At 35.0% G+C, this 21,395-nt stretch overlaps 5 protein-coding genes across 12 annotated transcripts; 2 read left to right on the forward strand and 3 right to left on the reverse strand.

Annotated features, from left to right (window-relative positions):
• Nucleotides 1-26: 26 nt before the first annotated feature.
• LOC148172302 (glutamate dehydrogenase, mitochondrial-like) lies at nucleotides 27-1,790 on the reverse strand. Its single transcript, XM_088039322.1, has 2 exons — nucleotides 835-1,790; nucleotides 27-790 (listed from the first exon to the last, which is right to left on the reverse strand). The coding sequence occupies exons 1-2, from the start codon at nucleotides 1,764-1,766 to the stop codon at nucleotides 67-69; spliced, it is 1,656 nt and encodes a 551-aa protein (XP_087895448.1). The 5' UTR covers nucleotides 1,767-1,790; the 3' UTR covers nucleotides 27-66.
• A 529-nt stretch (nucleotides 1,791-2,319) lies between these two features.
• On the reverse strand, nucleotides 2,320-5,123 carry LOC148172303 (uncharacterized). 2 transcript variants are annotated; one of them, XM_088039668.1, is made up of 4 exons: nucleotides 4,937-5,123; nucleotides 4,687-4,784; nucleotides 4,202-4,243; nucleotides 2,320-3,955 (listed from the first exon to the last, which is right to left on the reverse strand). In XM_088039668.1, exons 2-4 carry the CDS (start codon nucleotides 4,768-4,770, stop codon nucleotides 3,215-3,217), a joined length of 867 nt encoding a protein of 288 aa, XP_087895794.1. In that variant the 5' UTR covers nucleotides 4,771-4,784; nucleotides 4,937-5,123; the 3' UTR covers nucleotides 2,320-3,214. The 2 variants fall into 2 exon arrangements, with proteins under 2 accessions (XP_087895794.1, XP_087895795.1); XM_088039669.1 differs by lacking the exon at nucleotides 4,202-4,243.
• Nucleotides 5,124-5,317: 194 nt separating this feature from the next.
• On the forward strand, nucleotides 5,318-6,602 carry RpS23 (ribosomal protein S23). The gene is made up of 4 exons (XM_088040307.1): nucleotides 5,318-5,413; nucleotides 5,728-5,887; nucleotides 6,218-6,416; nucleotides 6,466-6,602. The coding sequence occupies exons 1-4, from the start codon at nucleotides 5,410-5,412 to the stop codon at nucleotides 6,532-6,534; spliced, it is 432 nt and encodes a 143-aa protein (XP_087896433.1). The 5' UTR covers nucleotides 5,318-5,409; the 3' UTR covers nucleotides 6,535-6,602.
• A 300-nt stretch (nucleotides 6,603-6,902) lies between these two features.
• C3G (C3G guanyl-nucleotide exchange factor) lies at nucleotides 6,903-19,771 on the reverse strand. 7 transcript variants are annotated; one of them, XM_088040305.1, is made up of 14 exons: nucleotides 19,362-19,771; nucleotides 12,535-13,345; nucleotides 12,220-12,366; nucleotides 12,000-12,172; nucleotides 11,493-11,948; nucleotides 11,317-11,445; nucleotides 11,191-11,214; nucleotides 10,550-10,775; nucleotides 10,072-10,454; nucleotides 9,863-9,877; nucleotides 9,453-9,618; nucleotides 8,767-9,405; nucleotides 8,587-8,718; nucleotides 6,903-8,535 (listed from the first exon to the last, which is right to left on the reverse strand). In XM_088040305.1, the coding sequence occupies exons 1-14, from the start codon at nucleotides 19,408-19,410 to the stop codon at nucleotides 8,403-8,405; spliced, it is 3,483 nt and encodes a 1,160-aa protein (XP_087896431.1). In that variant the 5' UTR covers nucleotides 19,411-19,771; the 3' UTR covers nucleotides 6,903-8,402. The 7 variants fall into 7 exon arrangements, with proteins under 7 accessions (XP_087896431.1, XP_087896426.1, XP_087896424.1 ...); XM_088040300.1 differs by lacking the exon at nucleotides 19,362-19,771 and adding an exon at nucleotides 16,683-16,875 and having other exon boundaries at nucleotides 12,220-12,348; XM_088040298.1 differs by lacking the exon at nucleotides 19,362-19,771 and adding an exon at nucleotides 16,683-16,875.
• On the forward strand, nucleotides 15,770-16,728 carry LOC148172306 (uncharacterized). The gene is made up of 2 exons (XM_088040306.1): nucleotides 15,770-16,473; nucleotides 16,534-16,728. Exons 1-2 carry the CDS (start codon nucleotides 15,972-15,974, stop codon nucleotides 16,635-16,637), a joined length of 606 nt encoding a protein of 201 aa, XP_087896432.1. The 5' UTR covers nucleotides 15,770-15,971; the 3' UTR covers nucleotides 16,638-16,728.
• Nucleotides 19,772-21,395: the final 1,624 nt, after the last annotated feature.

Below are 21,395 nucleotides of genomic sequence, written 5' to 3' on the forward strand. Positions count from 1 at the left end.
CATATGAAGAAGTGAAATTTGGGCCGCAGAAATTTATAAATTGCATTCAATTTCCAGCAAACAAATTTAGAAAGTCAAGCCCGCAACATTAATGGTATTAAATATTTTGCTAACACTATTCATATACGCTGCCGACCTTAAATCGATCCCCAGCTTGTGTTCTTCAACCGTTTTCTTAATAGCAATCCCTCCTTTCTCCATTGTATATTTCAGTCCAGAGTGTACAATATCCTTTTCAGAAGCCCCAGCCATCCTCTTCCTAAACGCTTCTGATGGTTTTATGGATATTTCGGTACAAGCACCTTTTAGAGAGTTCTTCAAAGACTCCTCAACAGAATTGAGTAAATGCCAGTTGGAATCTTCTTCGTATTTGAATGTTAATCTCCCAAACGACACGTGATTGATATCCTTCAACCATTCGAAGTATGAAACTGTTACACCTCCAGAGCTCAGGTATAAGTCAGGGAGAACCAAGACGTTCTTGGAAAGAAGTACTTTATGAGCAGCTGGGGTTGTTGGTCCGTTGGCGCCTTCCGCGATAATTTTTGCTTTAATTTTGTCCACGTTGTCTGCATGAATAACTTTCTCTGTAGCTGCAGGAACTAGAATATCACAAGGTTCGAACATGAGGGCGTCACGATCAAAAGGTTTTGCTCCAGGAAAACCAACAACGGTGCCTTTAGATAAGCGGTATTCTTCTAGTTCTGCAGGGTCAATACCATCAGGGTTGTGGAGACCACCGTCGATTTCAATTACTCCGACGCATTTGGCTCCAGCGCGATGCAAGTACCTGGAAAAACAATTGGAGAGTGTCGATTTTTCCCGATAGTTTACCTCATGGAATGAAGACCGACGTTTCCAAAACCTTGGAGGATGAAGGTTTTGTTTTCCCATCCGGGAGTTAACCCGCATTTGGTCATGTAATTGGGATCGTTTATAAACACCTCTAAACCATTAAAAACGCCTCGGCCTGTTGCAGAGACACGTCCGTGGATTCCGCCTTGATTTATAGGTTTGCCTGTGACGCAGGCTTTGCTGTTGATATCTTTATATCCGGATGCTTTGGTGAAAGTGTCAGCAATCCATGCCATTTCTCTTTCTCCAGTGGATACGTCGGGAGCAGGCACGTCTATGCTTGCACCTAAGAACCCTTTCTTCGCCAAATCCAAAGCGAAACGTCTCGTTATTTTCTCGAGCTCATTCTCTGAGAATTTCTTCGGGTCAATTCTAATTCCCGCTTTAGCTCCACCGAACGGGACATCAACGCAAGCACACTTAAAAGTCATGAGTGCAGCTAGAGCTTGTACTTCGTCCATGTTAACATCAAGGGAGTATCGGAGGCCTCCTTTGACAGGCAGTCTGTGGGAACTGTGTTGGGCTCGATACCCTTGAATGATCTCATATGATCCATTATCTCTTTTTATCGGAAACGTGACGTCCAAAATATAATCGCATTTTTCCATCAAAGATAGGATGCCTTTCACTCGTTCCTTTCGGCATTCTAGTGGAAGTTTCTCGCCTTTGACTTTACCCAAATCGTCGACGAGTTTATCTTCAATTAACACGCACGCTCTGTGAAAGTAGAATTGCACCATGTCGTAAAATTTGGGAGACTTTTCGGTTTCCATGTCCTTCAAGCGGTCGGGGATTTTGTGTTCTGCATAGCTGCGATTTTGATGAGTTGCAGGTAGAAACGTTTCCAATTTTAGGGCGCTGTTTAATAGAGCTATATTTCTTGAATTAAACACGCGCAAAGTCATATTCATTGTTTAATGGAAAAAATTTGATTGACAGCACTATTTTTTTTAAACGATAAGTTACTATGGATACTTTATTGTTTTTCATTACCTATGATCTACAATTTTTACCACTTTCCGAATTTTTTACCCGGCGCATCCACCATTTTAATTCGCTAAGTTTGACTTAATTTTTGAATCCAACGAGTTGAATTAGATTGATTGGAATATAATGAAAAATAAAACTTCCCTCATGTTTTGAATATTTATATTAATACAAAACTACGCAGCAACATGCAAAATACAGTACAAATTCATTAGTAGTGTCAGTATAAGGAACATTACGGAACACTGAAACGTAATAAAGAATAAGAATTTTTAGTGGTCACGCTTCGGTGACGAATAAATAAATAGTTTGGACAAAAATTTTGGCCTTTTAACTTATCTTTTAAGTTATTGCACATGTCTAAAAAGTTGCATAGTTTTTGCTATCTCTAAGCGTATGTGTTAACTCTGAACAAATTATATAATGACACGAATAAAATGAAATCATATTAATTATGAAGGTAACGGTGACGAATAGCAATAAACTACGCAAGCATTACAGTCTCTCCAAGTAGTCTTTTAAAATTATTAAAACAATCCGATAGTAGACTTTGTTGTAAACGATAGTCTCTTAAAGTATATAATATCTTTATATTTGTATATAGTATTTGTATAAGTATGTATATAGTATAAAATTGATTATAATAGGATACATACAAAAATACGAATATCATGAAAGCAATGAGTATTTCTTAAGTATGATACTGATTTTACTAAATACTAATCTTATCGTTGTAGTGTAATCAACTATATCAATACACACTGTTAAAGAATTGTCGAGTTAATCTAACACTAGTAACAGATTTTTTACGTAGCTTAATTATAAAAATTACAAAGTGCTTCATTTAGATAATTTTTATATCTTGTCTGTATAAAGCATTTGCAATTACTGGGTATAGAAGTTGGGGGTTACCATCAAGGCTACCATAAAACAACAAAAATAAAAATAAATCTTTATAAAATTTAAAATAAATAAATGCTCTTTGAATGTATAAATCTCCGTTCACAAATTTCGAATTGCACGTTCTAAATGAAACACTCTATAAGAGTTCACCAAAAGTATGAAAGGTTTGCGGTTTGTCCAGTAGCCATTGTAAAGTTTCACAGAAATCTACAATCTTTTATTGAACAAATTGGCACGTTTGAAGCACGAAAATTGATTTAGAGTTTGCCAGTCAAAGAATGTACAAAATAGCAAGTACAGTTGAAACTCTCCACTATTTCCATTCTGAGAAGAGTAATATCAATTTATTTAACTACAACTATACAAGTATTATAAAAAATAAGTGCGAACACTCAATATATTATACTTTCTATACTTTTGGTGTATCTTAGAAAAATGGTGTTGAAACCGATTATTGCATCCTCTAAAGCTAGCAGTTGAAGTCCTCGCCTTCTTCACTAATCTCCTTAGAAACATCCTCAACAATCTTATGATTGTTTCTAATATGCGAGTTGAGATTCCCCGATTGAACAAACGCTTTATCGCAAAAATGACACTTGAATGGTTTTTCGTCTGTATGCAGCCTTATGTGATTATTAAGATTACCTGATTGAGTAAAAGCTCTATCACAATGAGGACACTTGAATGGTCTTTCCCCCGTATGAATCCTCAAGTGATTAACAAGATTACACGACTGAGCAAATCCTTTATGGCAAACTTCACAAATATACGGTTTGTCTCCAGTGTGTGTCCTCATATGAATAAGTAAATTACTCTGGGTATTAAAACCTTTCATACAAAACGTGCACGTGAGAGGATCATCAGGATTTCGATTAGTATGCTCGTGTTTTAATAAATGCGTTTTCATTCGACGAAAGAATTTTTTACAAATTGGACATTTTTCTAAAGGAAGTGATTTTCGACGAGTGTAAGTATCGCCGGCACTTTCCGCTTCGTCTTTTGATACCAGTCTTACCGTTTGCCGAGGAGATCGAGAGATGATTTGTACTTTTACGTCGTCCTTTGACGGAGAGTATTCTTTATTAAATAGTCTTATTTTGATTTGAGATTTCTTATTTAAGGGGATTATGGATATGTCTGGTTGGGATTTCGCTGACTGAAGGCTCTTGTTCACTGAGGGGCAACATGATTTACTTTTGATGCTAATATCCTGCAACAACGAAATTTAATCAGGCTTGAGGCAATGGCTGACCACTTCTGATACACGAAACTTGTAAACTAATGCACAGGAAGTGATTTTCGGACGTAAATCTAGCACTAACATTAAAATGTAAAATGATTCTGAAATGAATTTAAACTTTTTTGGAGGTCACTTCTAAGACGGTTTTGTAGCTGCGTGACTACTAACAAATGATTTGTGAATGTGTGATTAACATGGACAAAATAGCATACTTACGACCCCAAAAGAAGGAAAGAAATGCTTATTTTCCTCTAAGTACTAGAAAAAAAAATTAAAATATGCATTACTCAAATGGCAGTTTTGCTATACGTTCGGCAATAATTTCAAACCCTTGGTATTGTCGTTTTTAAAGTTAAAAATTGGCTTATTCATAAAAAAAATGTAAAGAGAAATTTTGAAAACAATTTTTAACAATTAAAACATTTTTTTAAACTATATTAGATGGCAGTGACACATTTGTTTTGTAACATTAACTATGTTTTGTTTTTATCTCCACTGAATCTGTAAACATCTATGGTTGTGTCAAACTCTAAATTATGGCTTTCAGCCAAGAAGAGCTAGGGCGTTATTTTTATTCTTTTAGCCATGAATATGTATGGAACATAGAAGATTGAAAGTCTTGTATATATGAAGACAAAATCTGTGACTTAACAAGACACGAAAGCACCAAAAATGTTAGTTATAAACTAGACTAAACTCACTTCCTCATCTTCACTAGATTCATGATTAATGATCACATCAGGCTCCAAAGTTCTATGAAAATCTCTTTCTTGAGCATTTTCCATAATTTCTCCCAAACCTGAAACAATATAAACATTAGATATTTTATTTCACAATACTACAAACCACAAATGTGCTTTTGTTTACAACTTATTTTTTTACATCTGTCAAAAACACAAAATAAACAAACCAATACTCAAACTACACTTCGACGAATCAATTGAATTTTACCTTTATTCTTCACTATTGGACACCAGAAACGTAAAACAGATAAACATTATACGCTTGTCCACATCAGAAGTACAAAAAAAGCTATGCAGACGAGAACTCGATAAGTTGCTTAAAAAAAATATACAAAAAGTGCGCTTCGTGCTGTCAAAGATTGTTTATCTTTTTCTAGCCCCAAAATTAGATCGATGCACTTTCATACCAACTTTGCCTGATTTGACGCGCAAATTTCCTACATCAATGCCCCAAAAACTGAAAAGCTAATAATAAAACAAAATTATGACACAAAATTAAATAGTTTGCTAATATTATTTGGTATTATTTAGTTTGCAAATGTTATAAATTTAATTTTGTGTCGTTTTCCGCAAACTACTTAGGGGAGTTTCGGTGATTGGTAACGCGCGCTTGTTATTTTCTTAGGTTGGTACGGGTTTTCTTCCTCATCTTTCTTTTGCCGAGTTTGTGTAGAAGCAAACATGGGTGAGTGTTTTGAATACCAAGTTTTAAGTGTTTTTCAGCATTTTAGTGACTAAATGTGTTCAAAATCAATGAAAGGGCCCCATTTGTAATGTGTTCTACTATTTTAAGTCAAGTTTTTGTCCGTTTTTTCACACCATTCTTGTAAAGAATTGTATCGATTTCTACTCCACTCGGACCGTGCCTTCAAAATCCGAATCATCCTATGTACAAAAGGGCTTAATTTGAAAAAAAATTTATTCACAAGTTATAAATAAAGTGTCTTCTCTTTGCCTGGCGAGATATTTTTGTTGTTCTCTAATTTTTATTTTCAATAGGTAAACCCCGCGGTCTTCGAACAGCAAGAAAACATGTAAACCACCGCCGTGAACAGCGGTGGGCTGATAAAGACTACAAGAAAGCCCATTTAGGAACACGTTGGAAGGCCAATCCTTTCGGGGGTGCTTCTCACGCCAAGGGAATCGTTCTCGAGAAAGTGTAAGTGTTTGCACACAAACTTGTTACTTCAATTTCAGCACTGTGAGACCATGATGTATCCCTTGATATATACATGGATTTATACAGGTGCTAGATCAATTTTGGTACTTTGAACCATTGGAGAACTATCTCGGTTAGCTCTACGCTCTGATATAAGTACCACATTCCACTTTAGTTGGTTCTCCTCGCAGGATTTACTTGTGAATGGCTTTTTTTGGTTCAATCACAGGAAAATTCTGTGCGGGGCGTTGACACTTTCGCCGAGACTATTATTATGAAGTTTTACTAAACTATTTGTAGGGAAAAAACTGACTTATTACTTCTTTGTAGGGGTGTAGAGGCCAAACAGCCCAACTCTGCCATCAGAAAGTGTGTCAGAGTCCAACTTATCAAGAACGGTAAAAAAATCACGGCTTTCGTACCACGTGACGGTTGTTTAAACCACATTGAAGAAAACGACGAAGTTTTGGTTGCGGGTTTCGGCCGAAAAGGCCATGCTGTTGGTGATATTCCCGGAGTCAGATTCAAGGTTTGTCCAAATTCTTTGAAGAAAACGAAAGTTTACATTTTGTTTACAGGTCGTCAAAGTCGCCAATGTATCACTGCTAGCGTTATATAAAGAGAAGAAAGAACGACCCAGGTCTTAAGTTATGTTTTGTAAATTTTTACATCTAAATATAGGTGGTCCAATAAAATCATGAGCGATTTGTTTTAATGTGTTGTTGACTTTTGATGTTTTCAGAGTGACGTAATTGTCGTACTGTCGTTAGGTTTCTTCCACGGCAGTTTTTGAGAAACAATGTCGAATTTTTAGTGAATACAGATGGATGATAAATCATAATTACATAATTGTAATTAAAAACTTGTTGAAGTTACTTTTTTAAAATTTTCATTTTGATTCTTTCCGATGCGTAATATTTTTGAGTTATATATTTACGTAAAATCAACGACGTTTGTATAATTGGTTGCATCTTTGGAGTGATTCAACATTTCGAAGAATAAAAACTTGAACGAATCCTTTTAAAGACAAATTTAATTCAATACTTAACAGAAAATATCACACTAGCGTATATAACTCGAAAACAAGTACACAAAACATATCAATCAAAAGTAATAAAAAAAACTAGACACATATAAATAGATTTACACAAATATTTATATATAGGTATATACATTACACAATTTATTACTAATGGTTGAACTAACAAAACTCGATTCACAATAAAGTCATCGCTGTATCTTCACAAAAAATAAAAAAGTGAAGATGAGAGACACTGATGGGCGCTTATTTGTAAATAAAATAAATACAAAAACGCATGAGAAAAGTTATATAAACAGACAAGAATTAAGAAACATCACAGTAAGTACAGAAATGTGCAGTAAACAAAAAAATAACTATAATACTATTCGTGAATGACCATCAAAGAAATCTGGTACATTTTGACACCAATGATATGTAAAACATCCTCATTGAAAAGGCTGCTTTCATAAAGCACATTTCTGTAAAGACAAACATAAAAACCATCTTATTTATCTATACAATTGAGCTATAAAGTGATATACTTTAAAAAATATCTCGATTTTGAAAATCTAAAACACAGTTAACATTGGTCTAAAAAATATTGCAACATAAAGTCACACATTTATCGAATTGTATCTTGGGGCGACTTAAATGATTTAAGTAGAGCAGTCTATTCAGCTGTTTTAAGTATTTAGCTTAAATTTAGTTAGGCCTTCTAATAGTTAACTTTTTTTTCTAACAATTATGCTGATAATTTCACATACATTAACTATTATATTATGTAAAGTTTTCTAAATACAATCCGCGGTTGCAACAGATGGAAGATGTGTTCGTACAGCGCGTAACGTCGTTGAATTTACTAAGTCAGTCCATTCAAGATAAACAAAGAAAAATTATTGGGAACACTTCATAAATGTGTTAGGCACAGATTATAAGATAAAGATTTAACACAATTTTGTACTTGTTAAACACTGGGAATTTCATAAAGTGTAAAACTAAACTTCCCAATTTTCGATTCACATTTATGAAGTCTTCGAAAAAATAGCGATGTTTTACATATTTAATTACGTACAATTTATTGACAACTCACGTGTAAATGATAGGAAAAGCCCAAAAAAAATTCGTTGCATAAAAATTCCTTGTCTGAATAAAAGTACAGGAAACGCAACATGCAGTATTATTCTAATAGAGTATCACAATGTCTGTCATTTTGACGTTGAAAAGACAAAGAATGTACATAACAAAGAAAAAAAAGTCTTAAGTAATGTTTGGTTTTTATGGCTTATTGCACAATCTATTGTGAGTGGAACTATAGAACATGTTCCGCAGTCGTTCTTAGAAGTTGCTCTTAGCTTAGTTCTTAAAATACTGATATTTAGTATGTACATAACGTATAAAATAAATTAATTTTTTTAAATAGAAATCTGAAATAAAAATTAGTAATACATTATAATCAACTGTGTCAAAATGGCTGAATATTGCTGTTCGTTCTTCTTACGAAGTATTTTTTTTGCCTCCTCGGGGTTTTATGGTCTCTGATAATTGCCACATTGCATCTTCTCCGATGAAATCGTCGAAGTTTTGGAAAAATTGGATGATGCGTTCGTTTCTTTTGAAAGAATGAGTACTGAAAACGAAGTATAAGAACCGTATTATTCGTCCCTGTTTATCAACTTACCCCTTTTTGAACTTTTTCATGTTTTCTACAATATTATACTGTTGCCACCTTTTTGAAAAATTTATTGTACCATCATTCAATAAATTACTATTTCCTATATGAACAAACGTCAAGTCTTGCAAGACTAACCCACTAAAAATCAAAATATAGACAAACCGAAGAACGGTGAACTTGACTTACATGTAAGGAATGCACGGGGGCTGCGTCTCCGCCAGTGCTTGCCTGTAAGCTCTAAAACTCGACGAACTATCGATGAGTGCACAATACTCCTTCAAACCTTCTTGCACGTGTTTCTGCCACTCCAATCTCCTAATGGGAGCAGAATCCAACGCCGACAACAACGCGAGATACGAATTAAAATTGTTAATTTTTCTTAAATGTTTCATAATTTTTATAAACTTAAGAAAATATTTCTCCCTAACATCCTTTCCTTCCGCCGTTAAAATCCTAGTCCGCGCCCAATACGACATTTTATTAAAATGCTCAGTGAATCGAGTCAAATTCGGACTTCTCTCTTCATTTTGTTCCTGCGCCCATATCAACACTTCCGGTATTTCAATTTTCATGAAGAGGTCTGCATCAAGAAGAGTCATCTGCTCGGCGATTTGCTCGGATTTGAAGTCTAATAAAGTGAAGGATCTGGCACTCAGAGATAAACTGGTAACAACACTCGTGTATCGTAAACTCGTTTGTTTCGCCTCGTATCTTTCCAAGTGTTTTACTCGGAGGGCTTTAGCTAGAGTTATTTCGCCTGACGAAATCAACTGTTGTACGAAATTCATTAATTTACATTGTAATTCGTCATCCAGATCGGACACCCTAGAGAATTACTAGAGAATTAATGAACAAACAGTTATAACACTTACGTTAAATCATTTACTATTCGAACAATCAAAGCAAACGCCTCAGATCGTAATTTCTTGTTAGGTTTGTAGGAAAAGAATTCGTATCGTTTTATGAGTTTGTTGATTAAGTCGAGAGGTGTGATGAACGTGCGGTAGGTTGTTAAGAATGCCTCTTGGTATATGAAAACTAAAAAAAGAACATTTTAATGGGCGGAATGTAAACGCTGTAAGTACAGTTGATAACAGATTTTTACAAACGACCACAGACTATAAATAGAAATGTAAGACATGTTTTATTGGGGTCTATTACAGGCATTACGTGTAATTTGTATTTCGAAAGAGTGCAACGTTTAGTGTTTGAGTGTATAAAAAAGTGGAATTAGGACACAGTACTAATAAAAATCGACTCATTTCATTAATTTTTTACGTACCGTTCTCCTTTTCTTCTGCAAATCGAAGCAAAAACAAATAAAGACTTTAAATGGTCTCCGATCAAGATAGGAAAAAAATTCAAAAAACTTTTAACTAATTAATATTAATAAAAATCGCACCGTTCGAGGACTGTACTAATTTATTTATAAATATTGCAAAAATAATTAAATTGTGGTGTTACCTCTAGCAGCAATAAAACTAGACTTACCCCCATTTTTCGTCGCTTTCGTCGCTTGAATAATCAAAGCATCAATGGGCCCACCGCGTATGTCAGGTCCGTCTTCATCCGACTTCTTCATAACCAACCACTCATCCACGTTGAGTTCTTCCATTAAATCCACATCCCGACTGCCCTCATTAATTTCGTTTTTATCCTCTGTGATTGTTCTCGGCACGGAATTCGTCGTGTGTTCCAATAAATCAGGTAGTGCTTTAATGGGAGATGGTGGCGGTTTAACTTCATTTGGCGGCGGTTGCGAAGACGCTTTAACCGAACTGATTCTAGGTCGCTGCTTCGGTGGTAATGCTGGAGGAGGAGAATTTGATTCCATTATGATGGGTGGATTCGGTGAATGCATAGGTGATGATAATCTACGCATGAGAAAATGTATTATTTAGATGTTGGATGATTCGCGAAGGAAAAATTTGTATCAAAGGGCATGCGGAGTATTGTTGTCATATTATACCTTTGTTCCATTGTGGAATGTGGAACATTTAGGACCTGAATTTGAGTGTGTGACGATGATTGACTAGAAATATGTGTAGTATGACTAAATGAACAGGACTGCGTCGTCGGTAGACCCGGTGTAGATGGTTGTCCCCAATGCGCTTGAACCATATGTACAGAGTGCCTCATAAATTCTTGTTCGTTGGCGTGGGAGCAGTTACCAAACATCTCCATATACGCCATTACTGGAAAAACAATTTTTCGTTGCTTCAGTGTTATGCACGCATCAGAAAATTCATTTGTTAGTTCAAACAGATCAAATTGTATTGCTGTGGAAAATAGAAACGCCTCATGCACAAAACAAATCAAAAGTTCTGCCCTTAATTAATTCTAGACGTGTTTACTTCAGAATCGCTCTGTAGACTTCAGTGATTATAAAAATGTATGATATGCAAGTATGTAGCTATTTTTCTAGTGTAAACCTAAACTACATAAACATAAGAAGCAAACACCACACAAACACAATACAGTTACAAACCAAGTGGTGTATCACAAAGCTCAAACTATTAAGTTAGTCTGCAGAAGAAACAAGACAAAAGAATAAAAGCTTGACAGTTTTCTTCGATAAACCAAAATTGTTCTTTCTAGCGGCTTACTTACCAGAGTAAGCCACAGACTGGAACACTATGAACAAATTTAATTACATTAAAAAAATCTAATCTTACGAGTCTAATGACTATTGTTTTTTATTCCTACTATGATAAAACTCCCTCAGATTCTACTTACTGTGTTTTTTCTTAGGCGGTAAAGGTGGAGGCTTATTGCTATCCTGTGTTATTGTGCTGGAAACACTCGTGTTACTTGAAAGACTCTGATGAGACTGATGCATTTGACAAGTAACCAAAAGTTCTCCTCCTGTAAAAAACCATGAAAAACTCGCTCCTCTCTTATTCCCTCCTCACCTAAATTACTATCAGGTACATTATCATAAGGTGATGGCTGTCTTTCTTGTTTCTTCCGCGTCTTTTGAGGAATTGCCGGTGGTACCAAACAATCAGTACAATCTTCGTTTTGTTGGCTTGCACTCATAACAGTCGACACCAACGAGCTGCTGCTGCTGCTACTACTGCTACTAGTCTTTTGATTGAATTTTTTGATAGTCATCTGTCCATCAGTTTCTGTCTTAACAGTCTCAGATGACGCTTGTTTCGTCATCTGCTGATGGGAAACCCACTGCGAACTAACTGAGCTTTGTTGGGAACTTCTTGTAGAGTAACTCGACGATCTGTACGACTGTGAAGATTGTGATACGATACCAGAGTCGCTGTTGGAAAATCGGTTGTAATCATACTGGTGGTCGGCGGTGTGGGTGGAAACGTTCGAACTCAAAGACGATTCTTCCCAAGATCCGTTGGCCCCTGGAAAGTTTCGTTACGTTTCTTTCAGTATTTACGGTATTTCGACCTTACCAAAGATATCTGATGTGTGGTTTTCTCCTTCCCCATCACAGGTTGTGTCCATTATGACTTTCAGTTCTTCGTCTTCTTCTCCCCGTGAATGATTTAGCATAGAGTCTAAACTACCGGCGCTTACTGATAACAGGGAGATAGAATCCTCTGGTGATTTCGATCTGAACGATACTCTGGAACGATCTCAATGAGATTTAAAAGAGTAAAATAATTGAGTTACCGTTCTAAACTAGACGCAATAGGGGAGTTTTCCATGCTGCAGCATTCCTCACTTGGACGATATGTCTTGTAGTTCTTCTTTTTTGGTGGCAGAGGTGGAGGCGTTATACAGTTATTTGGCTCCGAATGACTTACATTAAACAAAACACTGCAATTAAACCTCATACTATACATAGAACATACACAAAATATTATGATGCGCATTTAAGAGAAGAAATGTGGGAAATTCCTTAATGTAAAAACATAAAAATAGACAAGGAATCCCCGCCAAAAACTTCTCATATTTTGAACTACATAAATTAGTATCAATACACACCCATCAGGCAGGGGCGGCTTTGGAGGAGGACTTGAATCCCTTAAAATAGATTCCGAACTGTGACTACTTCTAACCAATGGTGGTCCGCAAGAGTTTTGTTCAAGAAGTTGTCGTTCTCTTGGTGTCAAAGGAATGTCAGGTAAGGAATTTCGTTGTGACGGCATATCTAAACTGGTGTTAACGTACGACGATCTTGGTGTTGTTTTGTAACTATTTTGTTGTTGAGATATCTTTTCTTGAGCTAACCTTATAAGTTCTTGTACAGCTGTCTCGACCTGCGATACTATTTCCGTAACATTTTCCGGAGTTAATTCACTGCTCGTATTATCAATTAAAGCATCATCACACAACTTTATCAGTCTAGCTACACTCTGATACATGTGATTCGTAGCTGAAAAAATAGCGCTACTAGAATCCGACGCCACTGATGATCGAACAGCCAAATTAATCTGCCATACTGTATCCAAAACTATCGTACCATTCCCAGGTAACATTTCTAATTTCTGTTTGGAAACCACATCTCGAAAATGCTTCAAAGTTGCTTGGGTTTGTTTCCATAAAACATCCAACTCGTGAATGGGACCTTTGGCTGTTGAATATAGATGGTCTGGCATGTCTACCTTGGATGGACGATCTTTCGGGCTGTGGGAGCGCACCCCCGGTCCGGTGGGACTCCGCATTTGTGATATTTTACCCAAAAAGTCGTCTTTGAAAGAACGCGCGCGTCTTGCAAGCTTGTTGCTTTTGAATGATGGTTTATGACCGCCAGGGCCTGAACCCGCCAGTGGGGAGATAATGGGACTGTCGCTTTCTGAAAAATACAAATAAAATCATAGAAAACGCATAAGAATCTAATTTGAATTAAAAATCCTGATTTTGATCTTTAAACTAGTCCAGTTACTCAAGTGTTATGATTATGCGTATGTCTACAGCGATAATGACCAATTTAGAGCCATTACTATAACACGACAAGATATTTACGATTTATTTATAATTAGATCTGGTACCCAAGACGAAAACATTGATCTTAAAAAAGAGATTAGTAATTAGAAACACTTGTGTTATGGGGGGTTTACTTCCTTACAAGTTGAAAGGCTGGTCACATGAAACGTTTCTAAATTTTCCGGTATGTGTCATCATAAACCGCAAACTTAGTAAAAATGACTAATTAAGTAATTACAAGTAATTTGATCGGTGGTTCCGTAAAAAAATTTAAAATGTTTTAGTCAATGTCTCGAGTTTTCCGGTGAGTGTAATACCACCTTAGATATAAAAGGCTTAAAATAAACAACGCAGCAGTAAATTTTTTTACGCAAACAAGACAATATTGTGGGCACCAGAAAATTGAAACTTACTTCTAAATTACACTTAACGTGATCCTATTTGAGCCACACCACATTCTTAACTGACATAAAATGAGCGCAGAAACGCACAGAGCGCATATCTTAGATGTTCAAGTAGTACATATATGGTACATGTTGTTCGCGTATAGCCATTTTCGCTGTATGATTTGTCAGCAATACATCATTACAATGACTTCCAGTCACACAAATTAATTCCGCAGACACCGCCTTGTAAATTTTACACATGCACATATTTGTATCTTTTACAAAAAGAGTCAACAATGAATTTAACAACAATGACGTCCCCTCGGTTATTAAGGAAACAGAAATTAAAAACAAGAATAGTAATTAGTTAGGTGGTAATCAGGAAAACAAATGTTGTTTTTACCTGTTATCGAATAAATTTATTTCCTAATGAATGATTCTTGATCAGTTTCATTACGTTCAAAAACATAAATAAACATCACTGTCAAATACATTACTTTTACAGGCGCACCTCAGCCTCAGCACTTTGCAAATGTTAATGTTACTGAGTAAAGAAAGATTTAAGAAACTCTGTTACGAGTGGGGGAAAATTCATTTAAAAACAACTCACACAGTGTTGAAAACGTAGCATCAGAGTAGCTCATTCCATTCAAGAACAGCAAGAGAGAGTGTCGAAAACATTTATCAGACAGAACACTATTAAAGTTTACTATAAAATATGTACTACATACTCGAAAACTTGGAATGTGGAGAGGAGAGAAAATACGCCTCGTTTATAAAAAAACGAGAGCTAATGGACTTTATTACGGTTCATAATACGAGTTTCTGCTCTGGATTTGGATTTAATGGCTTTAATTCTCGAGTTATTTATGTGTTGTTTGGTAATATGTAAACAATGAAATTAGAAATATGAAGCAACTGCTGCAAATGTACACAGTTTAAAGTTCGTTGCATATTTGAGTTAAACAATTTGACCTACAATTTGGTACCTCAGAGTGGCGCTAGTGCTTATTACATAAAATAATTATTTATTTTGTCTAATTATGCAATCTGACGACACATATCGTTAAAGGAAGCTTTAGAATTTGAATTGGATTGGTAGCCTTGCATTAATTATTGACCCCAAACTGTCGAGAGTTGCGTTGACAGAACTAGCAGAGATGCCAACGTTAAAATTTCAAAATTCGCTTGGACGCTGTGAAGGTAAAAGTTTAAATTTGTTCAGAAATAAAATGAGTCAGAATAATATAAACAACAACAATCTTACAGCATCGAAAGTGAGTAATGTTTTCGTATCAAACTTTTATTGAAAGGTGTGACTGTGTGTTTACCAACATTAATTTCTTAGAGTTGTCTACTAAATATTTTTAGCAATGGAATGAGTTTATTATAGTAATAGCAGCCAGTATACAGTTTATAGTCGTCTGTCATTAAAAGTTAAAAAATACTGTAGCGCCCAATAAACTTGCACTAATTAAAGCGATGTCTAACACGGAAAATACTGGCCGACACTTTATAGCAATTTAGAAACCTCAACAGTACAAAAGATCCAAAGACAAACGACTTTAAAGAAGAAATATGTAAAGGAATCCAAAAATTGACATAAATGACATATAATACAAAAAATGAAAGAAACTAAAAGAATGGTCCTCATGAGAAAAAAATTAAAGAATTTCCGCCTCTGGAAAGCGTTTCATTTCTATAGCAACATCTGAATAAAAATTTGGCGTTTAATTTCCAACTGTCGTTTACAAGTATGCAAATGAAAATTATCAAATTTATCAAATTTCAACAGTTTTGAAGGTAAGCCCCACGCCCCTCTATGAATACAAACCGTAAAAAAGTGTCGGGCTGAGCAACAAGCCCTATCAATCTCGGTGACAAAAAATCCGCCTTCTGATTGTAATTTAATTACTTATTCGCGTCCAAAACCTAATTATTTATCTCTAACCTCCTAATAAAGCAGTCGTTTATAATTTTATGGACGGCATTTGTTTATTAACTCAAACATTAATACTGTCATTCCTATTTTTTGCTCATCACCCACGCTACTTATTCTAGTCAAATCCTTGTACACATGTTGAGATAGACAACTGTAGAATTTCAGTTATGGGGGACACGGACGTTGCAACAACCGAAAATCTAAGCGAATCAACAGAAAACGTTGCAAGTGACGTTTCTAAATCTTCAGTGAACGAACTGAACAGATCAAAACCAAATGAGAACATCGCAATTAGTGAAGCAAATAAAGAACTCGATGGTTCATCAATCACAAACATTTACACCGAGCTGAAAACACCGACAGTCGACGACACAATTGATACGTTACAGAGCGCTGGTGAAACACGGAGCGAGCATGTAGACGACAATGAGGAGAAAGTGAAAAATAAAAGTCATATTTTTTCTTTCGATGATACAAAAGATTTACCATCTACGATATTTTCGGTCGGTGGGGCACCCTCGAAGACTATTCACAAGCCCTCGATTAAGAACAGAATATGTCCGAATGATGGTGTTGAGGGCACTAAACCCGGTCAGTTCAGAAATCCTCTTACGGGAATAGGCGTCAGCTCGAATGATGAATTCAAGAACAAGCCTTCCAAGAGAAGAGGTTAGTGTTTTAGTCTGAGACTAAATTAAAACACTTTGTATTGTATTGTTCGTTTTTCAGATGGTAATCCGCTGCTTGGTGTCGGTTATAAAGACGATGACTACTTGAACGCCCACACTAATCAAAGAATACCACCTGGTGGATATTCAAAAGGCTTATGGTAATATCGAATGTTGAAATAAAGAGAAATTTACAGTGAAACACCTCACCTTCATCCTCATCTAAGGGCAGAACTGACAACAGAACCGTCCACCTCCTCCGACTCCACTTTTTCCCATCATACAGTCTGTATTTCCGTGTTCTTCCTTTTGTCTCATAAAATAAATCGTCATAATCTGGCATTGCACTGATATACGGAGCACTCCGAAAACGAAACTGACGGATTTTTTGTACGAAAAATTACGAATGACTTCAAACTAAAATTAATTTCGCACAACATCGAAACAATTCGGATAATTAAATCGGAAGGAAAGATAATGCGTCGTTTAAATTAGTCGCGTTATAAAAATAGTTCGGAATCTAAGATTGAGAAGAAAGAATTAGAATTTCAGACAATTAAATTGGAGGTAGAGTTTGAAGCTCAGCGAACATGGTCTCATGTTCTGGCCGGTGTCCAGCCTGTAGTTATTTTTAGACAATCATGAGAGTAATTTTTGATGCCAATTAGACACGAATTGATTTGTCCTCTGGGAAATCTACCTGTGTCGTAATCGAAGGTTTTCTATAGAAACCGTGAGAAGAACAGAATAAATGTTTGAAAAACAAATAATAATCATGAACACATTTCATAAAAAAAATACTTTGATTTACTTAATGCGAACAATTCAGTCACAAAAACCCATTGCGTCTTTCAATAATTTTCACGGGAATTCCCGCAGTTGTATGAGCCAAAAAAGCGCAATTTGTAAAGTGTATATTTTTAAAATTAATTTTGAAATTGAACTAAAAACATGGATGGCTATGTATGCACGTAGCTGTCATCGATGACATTTACTGTGAAAAATATTAGTTTCAAAGAATTTCAAACAAATCAAAATGGAAGTCTCAAATAGTAACCGTCACAAAAAGTACTTTTTCTGCCTAGGCTGCAAAAGTGTTTCCATGTCAACGAGCGCTTTTCATTACTTATAACAAAATTGCCTACTTTACTGTCTAAAACGGACTAAAAAATAGTGACTTTTTGTGACATTTGGAGAAATAGATATTTACATAACAAGTACGGAAAGTGACCAATTTCGCACGAGTGTAAAAGTAGATGCACGAGGCGCCAGCCGAGTGCAGATATTACACGAGTGCAAGAAAGACACTTTCCGACGAGTTATGTACACTATTTTTCCTACGACCTTTCATCATCAGGAAGAAACCATAAGTTTCGACAGTAGTTCATTTCTTATCTATTCTAAATGCCATTTTTCTACAACCTCATAAAAAAGTGACGTATTTCACATATTTAGATGGTTCATGTTTTTGTACATCCATTTCCGCAAGTAAAAGTCACTAGTGTGTTATGAATATATCCACACAGACCTGTCAAAACTGATTTGTCAAAAACGACCTAACCAACTCATTTTTACCATTATGCATGTTGTTTTAGAGTGAATCGTCTAGATATTTGGGACAAAAATTCAGAAGTTACATTTGTATTTGAAAATAACTGTCAATTTTGACAGGTCTGTGCGGATATATTCATATCACACTAGTGACTTTTACTTTCGGAAATGGATGTACAAAAACATCAACTTTCGGAGTCATTTAACCATGTGAAAAACGCCACTTTCATATGGGGTCGTAGGAAAAAGTATATTAAAGCGCCTAAAAATGTTTTCGAAATTGTTAAACATACATGTGACTCAAATACGGTAACACAACTTATCGTAATATTTGAGACATCCATTTAACATTTGGAAGAGGATGTGGTTTCTTATTAGTTTATTAGACAACAAAGGAAAATGCGTTTTTATTGAGTTCATTTCTGTTGGAACAACTTTGAGAAAAAAACAGTACATTATGCAACAAGAGATTAAATTTTCGCTCAAATTAAAACAATGACAAATGTTGGAAAGTCAATTGCTGCTCTTGTTGACGATGACGATGACTAAGTCGCTTAATAGGGTAGACGAAGACTTTATTGAATTAATTTTTGACCTATAAAATCACTTTTTATTAACGATAATGCAATTAAAAAAATATCTTCATTTTCATGGTGTGATTAATTAATACTGTTGTTACAAATGTGGGGTCCAGGGTACAATGCACGATCGTGCAAAGTTTGTAAATATTGTAACCTTTAGGGTGAATTTGTATCAATTCTCTAGAACTGCAAAATGGTTTTATTAACCCTAAATAAATAAATATAATTCATTGTTATCTACGCCAAATTCACAACGAATTGAACAAGTGTGATTTAAGTCTTCTGAACACTTGAAGGTGACTAGCAAACTGGATCATAAAAGTTGAGATTTTTTAAAGGTCGTTTTCTAATCTCCCGACACATCAAATAAGATAAGAAATTAATCGATTTAATGATAACCAATAAAACTAAATCAATAATTCCATTTATATAGCCGGGTTTCAAAACATACTCTTTTCATTAGATTATAGAGTGGCCTATAAAAATACAATGACACCAAAATCAGTTATGAATATTGAAAGGAGCCTAGCAACCAAAAATACACAAACCCATGTGTTTATTTTAAGTGAAATTTACATGAAATAACGTTCGGACAGGAAGATTTATTATAATATCAAAAGGTCATTGACGACAAGTCCTGTTGGTATGTAGTAATGTTTGATGCAAAGTTATTATATAAAGTGGTGTTGTTTTTAAAGAATAACAACAAAAACCACTGAAACCCCCTAAAATTGTCAACATTAACAACAAAACTTACCCGATACATGTTTTATAGTTTTTGGTGTTGATGCTGAGGTTGATGTCATATTTGTAAACACCTTACACCAAAGAACTTAACCAGGAGACCATTTCGCATTTTCACATTTTCCTAATTTATTTATTGTTAAACTTTTTATCTAATTTTTAACGAAATTAGATTATATCCAAATATACTTAAAGGTAGATGGTGCACGCAATGCCATCTGGAACGTCAACTGTCATGAACTGACAATCGATAACACAGTTGCTAAAGTAGGAGTTAGGAAATCTAGATTTGCTCTGTTTTATCAGTTTCAAGGTTGATTTCAATTTAATTTCATCAAAACTTCATAGTTTTTAAAGAAAACATTCTGAAATATTTTTTTCTTGAGAGTTGAGTCCGAGAATTATGCGTAAGCGCGGCACACCTGTTGACCTGGGTGAAAGTCAGCGGTTCTTAAACATGCAGATTTTGTTCGGCAGTAGGCAACCAGTTATTCACTTTTCTCTAACTCTTAGCGTAAATAAGTGGACAAAAATAAAAAATAAAAAAAAGGTGTTTTTTATCATTGTAAATTGGAACAGAAACTATGAAATTGGTGAAAATCTTGAAAAATTAAAAGTCAAAACACAGTTTTCTTGCTAAACTTCTTAAAACATCACTTCAATATAGTAAATTTTGTGACATATAATGCAAATTTATTCTTAAAGATAACTAAATCATAACACAATATTTATACTTGAGATAAGGATAAAAAAAATGAATTTTGAATTAGAAGCCACAAATTATGATATACTATGCGACTATTGAATAAGCGAAGACAGTTCCAAATACCTACAAGAAAACAATTTGAACACAGTTTTTTTCTTCAAGCGACATATTTTATCAAAAATATTTTTCCACAGACATCGAGACTTTTATTTCAATACGGCTATCAAAGAATAACTTCTTCTTAGAATCTGCAACAACTAATAAATCACTAAATGTCTCATTCTACTGACTTACCATAGTAAAAGTTTCGAGAGTTAAACCAAATAACTTCTCCGCCGTTAAAATCAACGGTTTTTTAGTTCTTTCCATTATGAGAATTAACATTTTCCTCGTTTTAACGTCGTATTCGTACCATTGAGTTATATAAATCGCCGTAGTCACTGTGTGGTTCTATGGAAAAACAAATTAAAGTGCGAAAAATTCCTATGTCTATTTACTTCTTCGTATAACAATGTACCGAAGAAACAAAACAGAAAGACCTCAAAAATGGCAGCCACGAGAAAACAAATGTACACATAAAAGTCTACTTTCGAAGTTTCAGAGTCCGCCTGCAAACCGATTAAGGAAAAGAAAATGACTTTCAAAACTTACCGTCGTTAATGCTAAACAAATGTAGCCCAAAGAGATTGTCATACCTAAGAATTGACTGAATATAGACCAAGAAAAACATTTTTCGTACTCAATGACGAACCTAAAAAGACTTTTTTTAAAGAGACTAACTAATTTTAATAATGTGTACCTCAGGATTCTGATATGGTGTTGGATGCAAGCTTTAACATTTTGATGAATTATTTCTTGAGATGAATTTAAATTGTTTTCTCTATTACTCAGGTGCTGTAACCTGTGTTTTAATATTTGAAATTGTCCGACTGCTTGATATGTAAGCCCTCCTATTAGCGGATCAATTAAAGAAGTTGCACAGGCATTATAAGCAAGAGCTGAAAAAAAAATTCAGTTATTTATAAACCAACGTTTACATTACCAATAAAAAAATAAAAAACAGTAAAATAGTACGCCACGGGTCCGGAATATGGATCATAGGGTACCCAAAATTCCAAAGGTAAATGGTACTCTTTTAAAATCAGTGAAGGTGTAACAAGTAAGAGTTCAACAGATGTAATTCCCAAGATGTAAATCGTCGAAATATATTTACACAGTTTCATACATCTATTTATCACTTCTTCTTCGAAGGTGTCTTTCGGAGCGAAATCTTCTCCATTAAAAAATTTTATGCATTGTTTAATCCGAGATCCGTTTGATAGAAATGGCACAATCTTGAAC

The sequence above is a fragment of the Gnatocerus cornutus genome, chromosome 6 (genome assembly GCF_029298725.1).
Source record: "Gnatocerus cornutus isolate USDA-ARS CGAHR chromosome 6, icGnaCorn1.1, whole genome shotgun sequence".
NCBI lineage: Eukaryota > Metazoa > Arthropoda > Insecta > Coleoptera > Tenebrionidae > Gnatocerus > Gnatocerus cornutus.